The sequence below is a fragment of the Pyrus communis genome, chromosome 2 (assembly GCF_963583255.1).
Source record: "Pyrus communis chromosome 2, drPyrComm1.1, whole genome shotgun sequence".
Classification (NCBI taxonomy): Eukaryota; Viridiplantae; Streptophyta; class Magnoliopsida; order Rosales; family Rosaceae; genus Pyrus; species Pyrus communis.
The window spans coordinates 28,064,089-28,070,707 of record NC_084804.1 but is presented as its reverse complement, the minus strand read 5'-3'; the positions used below and the strand labels follow the sequence as shown (position 1 = coordinate 28,070,707).

General features: G+C 36.5%; 1 protein-coding gene across 1 annotated transcript; it reads right to left on the bottom strand.

The window, feature by feature from the left end:
* Nucleotides 1-5,468: 5,468 nt before the first annotated feature.
* LOC137726894 (organ-specific protein S2) lies at nucleotides 5,469-6,099 on the bottom strand. The gene is made up of 2 exons (XM_068465845.1): nucleotides 5,945-6,099; nucleotides 5,469-5,834 (listed from the first exon to the last, which is right to left on the bottom strand). Exons 1-2 carry the CDS (start codon nucleotides 5,993-5,995, stop codon nucleotides 5,556-5,558), a joined length of 330 nt encoding a protein of 109 aa, XP_068321946.1. The 5' UTR covers nucleotides 5,996-6,099; the 3' UTR covers nucleotides 5,469-5,555.
* Nucleotides 6,100-6,619: the final 520 nt, after the last annotated feature.

The following is a 6,619-nucleotide window of genomic DNA, read 5'->3' as shown; positions in this document are numbered from 1 at the left end:
GGTGGCCAGCCATAGTGAAAGGAAGTCGTGAGTTTTGCTTAATTGCAAGTTTGCCACTCACCTAAGAAAGAGATATAAAAACGTCTTTATAGCTTTACCCTTTTTAGGGTTTCTTTGAGGCAAAGAGTGAAACTTTTTCTGTCTTTCTCTCTACAAAGAGGCCGGCCTACCTAGGAGGATTCACTAGCATCAAATTCCTTCTACGTAATCCATTTCATCTTCACATAATCATCCGTGGTGTAGAGACTTAGGGGTACCAAACTTTTGGTACTTTTGGAATTCCTTTCCTCACATCCTCAACGAGCAAAAGAGAATAAAAAAAGGAGCAAAATCACAAGGAAGATCCAAGGAGCTAGGAGGTAACTTGAAAGCCCTCCACTTGGATGAATCCCTTGTGTAAATAAGGATGAGCTTCAAGGGCAATGAATCTCAAAAACCTTTCTTCTCTTTAATGTTGTTAAAGAGTCTTGTGGTTCATCATTCACTAGGCTTTGAAAGTCATGGGTTTTAGAATTGTTTTTTAATGCATGCCTACTTTAAAGTGTTAATTGTTAGCTAATGTATTCAAATATTCTCACTTGTTCTTAGCTAGGACAAATTTTTTCTTTCAGCATTTTCTCTCTCAACATTTCAAACTAAAAGAGTTGGGGTAACCCAAATATTTCTTAGGGATAGAAGTTGCACGATCAAAGCATGGAATCACTCTGTGTGTTAACAAAAATATGCACTAGAAATATTTGACGATGTTGGATTTCTACGAGTAAAGCCTTCATGATTCCCTGTAGATAAAAAATTGTCTCTCACACAAACGGAAGGAAAGTTGCTGAATGATCCCTCCTCATATAGATGGCTTGTGGGCAAGCTAATATATTTCACCATAACAAGGCCTTAACTTAGCCTATACCATTCATGTGCTAAGTCAGTTCATGGGGAAACCTTGGCAACCATATCTTGATGCTACACACAAGGTCTTCAAGTACATCAAATAGGCACCTAGACAAGGAATCTTTCTTCCTTCCACAAGTTCATCGCAGTTACAAGCATTTTATGATGTCGATTGAGCTAGATGTAGAGATACCAAAAGGTCAATAATAGGGTATTGTGTTTTACTTGGTTAAGCACCAATTTCTTGGAAAATTAAGAAACAAACTACTATATCTCATTCTAGCATAGAGGCTAAATGCCATTCTATGGCCACCACCTGCTGTGAAATCATATAGCTGACGAATATCTTAAAGGATTTAAAAGTGCGCCATCCACAACCAGTCACATTGTTTTACGGCAATCAACCAGCCTTGCACATAGCTTCAGATCTTGTTTTTCATGAACGAACAAAGCATATAGAGATCAATTGTCATCTAGTGTGAGAGATGGTTCAAGGATGAATGATACATACAACTTACATACGAAAAAGTGATCAACCAGTTGATATATTCCCCAAGTCATTGAGTTCGTCACAGTTCAAAACATTACTTAGCAAGTTAGGTGTCATTAACATACACTCCAACTTGAGAGAGAGTGTTAGGGAAGATATCTTAAATTGATTAGTCAATATTGTAAATTAATAATGTAATTATTCTTTCTTGTTTAGTCTTTGATTAGCCTTGTTTGTAGGCAATAGTTTAGGATCATATTGGCAGAGTCATTGTATAAAGATGTAACCCAAGTTGATAATATATTACAGAGATTATTCTCTTATTCTACAACCCTTTCAATGTTATAGCCATAACTCATCTCACCAATTCAACTACCTTATTCCAAAACTATACAATTTTGGAAGAGATTGTAGCTCCAAAGATGGAAGCTTGTCACACCATGCCTTAACCTTATGCAGTTTTCTATCACCATAGCCAAAAAAGCAAGAACAAGGTTTACAAAGAGTTTTATTGGGTGGTGACGATGGAGATAAAGTAGAAGCTATTGATGTTTGCCAAATGGACATTTCTCAGTGGAGCCCTAATCATGCTTCATTTCATGTGCTTAAGATTTCTTTGGGTTAATATTTAACTTAAGGACTTCAAGGGGAAGAAAGCCCAAAAGAACTCAATAAAGGAGATTTTTGCCCGAGGCCTAGCGTCAAGCCCAGATGCCTATCTTGAGACAATATGACAGCTCCCCATTTAATGCAAAGGCTAGGTGTTTACAAGAGAAGTGACAACCGATGAAAATCCACCTACTCCTGGCCTAAAAGAACTTTCTGAATGGCAAAACATGTAAAAATGCTGATGACTCATTACCCTTTAGTTGCTTTCGGGCAAGAGCAGAAGCAGTACAGTCGGGTTAATTTGCCTATAAAAGGGGGAAGATGGCCCAGAGACAAGGACACTCAACCAATCAAACAAACAAACATACAACTTGCCTCTCAGTCAAGCAAATACCCAGAAAGCTGTGCTTTGTCCAGATTCAGCACCCTTTAGCCTTAGACTCCCCCTTAAAAAGACATATTTTGTCTAGTGTAAAAGCTATGCTATCATTTCTAAATATTGTAATATCGATTCTCTTGTGTAAACTTGTTCACTACTCGTCGTGCTTTAATACCCAACCCCTTGTAACTACAAGGAGAAAATATCACAAGATGTCTGAACCTTGCCTGACAAGGTGAAATCTTGCCCGACTCTCTTTGTTTTGTCTTTAAGTTAATAGATCTGGTGTTATGATGTATTCACCAGTATATATTCAAGTCATTTCCAGTCTTTTGATGAACCAAAGTTCCATCAGTTCTCAGATCTGGTTTATTTAGTGGTTTTACTGTCGAAATAAGACTAAATATGATTTAAACTGATGACTTGATCAGGTATAAACCTCCACCTCTTAACCATACAAGATAACTAATTAAAAGTCCTTGATTTCAAGGCATAGAAAATAACTTAATGTAGACTTAACCCATTTACGACAATCCTTTGATAACAAGAAGTCATAATAACTTGAGGCGCAAGTAATCGGCTTAAACACACTTATTCTACATCTGCCACACTGAGATGGCAGTGGCACGCCTAAGCACTCAGTTAGTTTGGATTGTGAGCCTCAAGGCCTACACCTAAGGCCCCACAAAGGCACCTGTCATAACTAACTTTGTCCTCCTCTTGTAGCATCTCAGCAAGCCGAAGCCTGACGATCAACCAAAGTGCCAACTCCTCGAGAAGATGTGTGCTCGAGTCAGGGACCCCTCCCAGTGAGATTTCCTACCCGAACAAGATTAATCCAGGGTCTTCCCCTGTGTGCCATTTACTTCCTGCTGATAATTTTGTGTGGATTCCAACATCCACTTCAATGTAATATTTAAATTTTAATGCAGGACTCTGTTGGTTTTTCTCAACAAGTTATGCTACAATGTTATGTTATTTGAGCATCATATTTCTTTGGAGTTTGTTGAATTTCCACCAAGTGACATTATTTGCTGATTTCATTCTTCGTAAAAATCACCAGTTTAGAAAAATTTAACACTTTAAGAATCAAAATATGTATAAAAACTATTAATCTACGATAAATAAATAATGTTTTAAGAGTTCTTCTACTGTAAAGGGGGAATTTTCAATATTTGAGGCTGTTGCATGGTACGCAAATGGAAACCATGCATAATTTTCTCAGCATTTTAGGCTGTGTGCTCGTGAGCAAACGGCAACCATGCAAGAAAGAACTACTTCCCTTCGTCCATTTATTTCACGTATTATACTATTTTGTGTTCCAAGTACACATAAAAATTAGAGTATTCCACCATAATTATGTTGTATGCTCACCATACATCTAATCATTTGTCATGTGTCATTTCAACTAACTCTAGTTAACTTTCACATTAAATATTACCTTTTCAATTTTGAAAAATTAATAAATGTTAAGTGAAAAGACACTTGACAGGTAAATAAGTATATAGTGAGCACACACCAAAATTTAGAGTAATGACTAGTGAGCAAAAATCCTCCCCGTAAAAGTTTCTCCATTCTAGTGAATGGTTCAGTGCCTTTGGAACTAAACCCAAGTTTCAATTAATCCCACCTTCACTTTCTCTCAAACCCTTCCAACTTATCTTTGACTTTGTTTCTGAACGGCATCATTCATATTAAGAGTTAGCTTCTATCAAACCCTTCAAGTAATCCCACCCTTACTTTCCTCTCTAACCCTTCATAATCCCACCCTTACTCCCTCAAACCGGCCTTTAACTAATTATCAAGTTTCTAAAAATTGCTAGGCGTTAGTCGGGCAGTAGGGGACTAAATGAGGGTCGTAATCCAGGTGGGTGTCTAAGCAGGTCTGGGCGCGCTAGCGGGCACCTATGCTGTCTAGGTGGCTGTCAAAGCAGGTCTAGGCACCTTTTTTTAATTTTCAAATGCCTAGGGATTAATCGGGGCAGTGACCAGCCACCTAATGCCTAGGCCCTAGGCAGTGATTTTTAGACTAGTGCTAATTATCCTTGACTTTGTTTTTTAGAGGCATCATCATAATTAAGAGTTAGCTTCCATCAACCCTTCAACTTAATCCCACACTTTCCTCTCTAATACTTTCTTAAAGCTCTTCAACTTATTCATGACTTAATTTGTTTTTTTAGTATCATTTAAAAGCTTATTCTCTCTACAAAATCTTAATTAGTTTCCGTCAAAAATTACATTTTAAACTCTTGATAACATTAATTTCCATCTTAAATCAGAGATATTTGCTGATCACACCTTCCCATCGAAGTGAATTTTATCATAAATTTTTTTAGGGCATTTCACATGTAAACTTTGAACAAAACACTTTATATCTAATAGTTTATAGTTTAGAAGCAGAAAACCAACTAATTTGATAACGGCGGAAATATTCACGACTAATAATCAATGAAAGAAGCGTGACAAGTCAATTATATGAAATGTTTTGTTTTGTTTTGGTTTTTTTTGTTGAGCTCTTGAAGTGTTTTAGTATAAAACTTATAATTATATGAAGTGTTTTTGTATAAAACTTATACGAAGTGTTTTGTTGAACCATTTTTGGGAATTTTATAGTTTTGAAGTCCAGTGATTCTCTAAAATAGTATTTGAGCTACTTATTATACCGTCGGTATCTGTCATAAATGAACAATATTTCAACTGGGAGCACATCATGCCTTGCTTCTAAGTATTTGACTAAAATAATAGCTTAATTATCTGCCACAAACGGCTAGCCTTCTTGATAAAACAAAGAAAAGGTCTATAATTGATAGATTCTTGAAATCTCAACCTTCTTGATCTGATATATGGAAAAGCCAAAATTTCCACTAGATGTGACTTCTCCAATCCATAATATTAACAGCCAAAATTACAAGCAGTGGTTTCCGCTCTTAATTATGCATGCTTCACAAAATTACTGGATGCCTTGGCAAGATGGCTAAAAGCACATGATCTTAATTTTAACCGGAGAAATTCCAAGCACAACTGATACACAAAAAGTTATCGAAATTCAACGCTACTGATATATGTATATATAATACAAAGGGGAGAGAGAGAGAGAGAGAGAGAGAGAGAGAGAGAGATCATCTATTTTTATTTCAAACTTGGTCTAATATATAGATGACACATGAACATCATCATCATCCTAAATCTGATTCAGCCATGGTTGACTGTCTGTATGTAAGATGTTTCCTGGAAAAAGGGCTTCTTTTCTGCAGGCTGATCCTGATGATGATGATGAGCGCCATGGTATATTATAACATTAGGCCTCATGTCAAAGTCCCTAACAAAATGGCTCTTTTCTTTCGACGGCACTGGATCTTCTTGTTCGTGATGAACAAACAGGCCCTTAATGGCTTCTGGCATGGGCTGGTCATTCATCACACTCTTCCAGTAGCCTCCAGAGTCTTTTCTTGCATAGCTGTTCTGGGACAACTACATAAGTTCCATGAAAAAAAATGATTAATTAGTTGATAATTAAATCAACTTTGTAATATTAGTTTAAAATTTGACGAACGAATTCGATTGATATGAAAAATGCTTACCAGGAGAAGGGACGACAGAATTAGCAGAAGGCAAGAGATGGAGAACTTCATGTTTTGGCCAACTCAGAGAACACAAACTCGATATATTTTAAATCCTCAGCTCTTCCTACTCTGAAACTCTCTTCCCACTAGACCCGTTAACCCTTTATAGGCAGCTCACATTAGTCGTTTATATTTTGAGACACAAATGCAATTTAGCAAAAGTTCGGACCCTCCAATGAAAAGACCTTTTCATATACTACTGTTCTCGTGGCCAGTGGACTTTTCAATTTTTTTTTTTTTTTTTTTTTGGGTCAAAACATTTTCATTAGAAAAGGTAAAGTTACAGTAGGTGATGGATGACCTAAGAAACAAGGTTTGATCGAGATTTTGACTACAAACCATATTGCTGTAGTGCCAAGTATTTTAGAATACATCGTTTTTTTTATCTAAAATCAGTGATCGGATATTGTCGTTCTTTAATAGTAAAGATTTCAACTCTTTTGACCATATAAACGTGACAACTTAAACTTAGGCATAGGCTGAGGGACCGACTTACCGACATGTATGACTTGTGAAACAGAATTCCAGGTGGGTTTATATGGACTATATTCTTGGAGGTGTGTTCGATAATTAATAGTGATAGCACTAATTTCATCATTATCTTATTGCGTCATTCTATCAAATTAAGTTCAT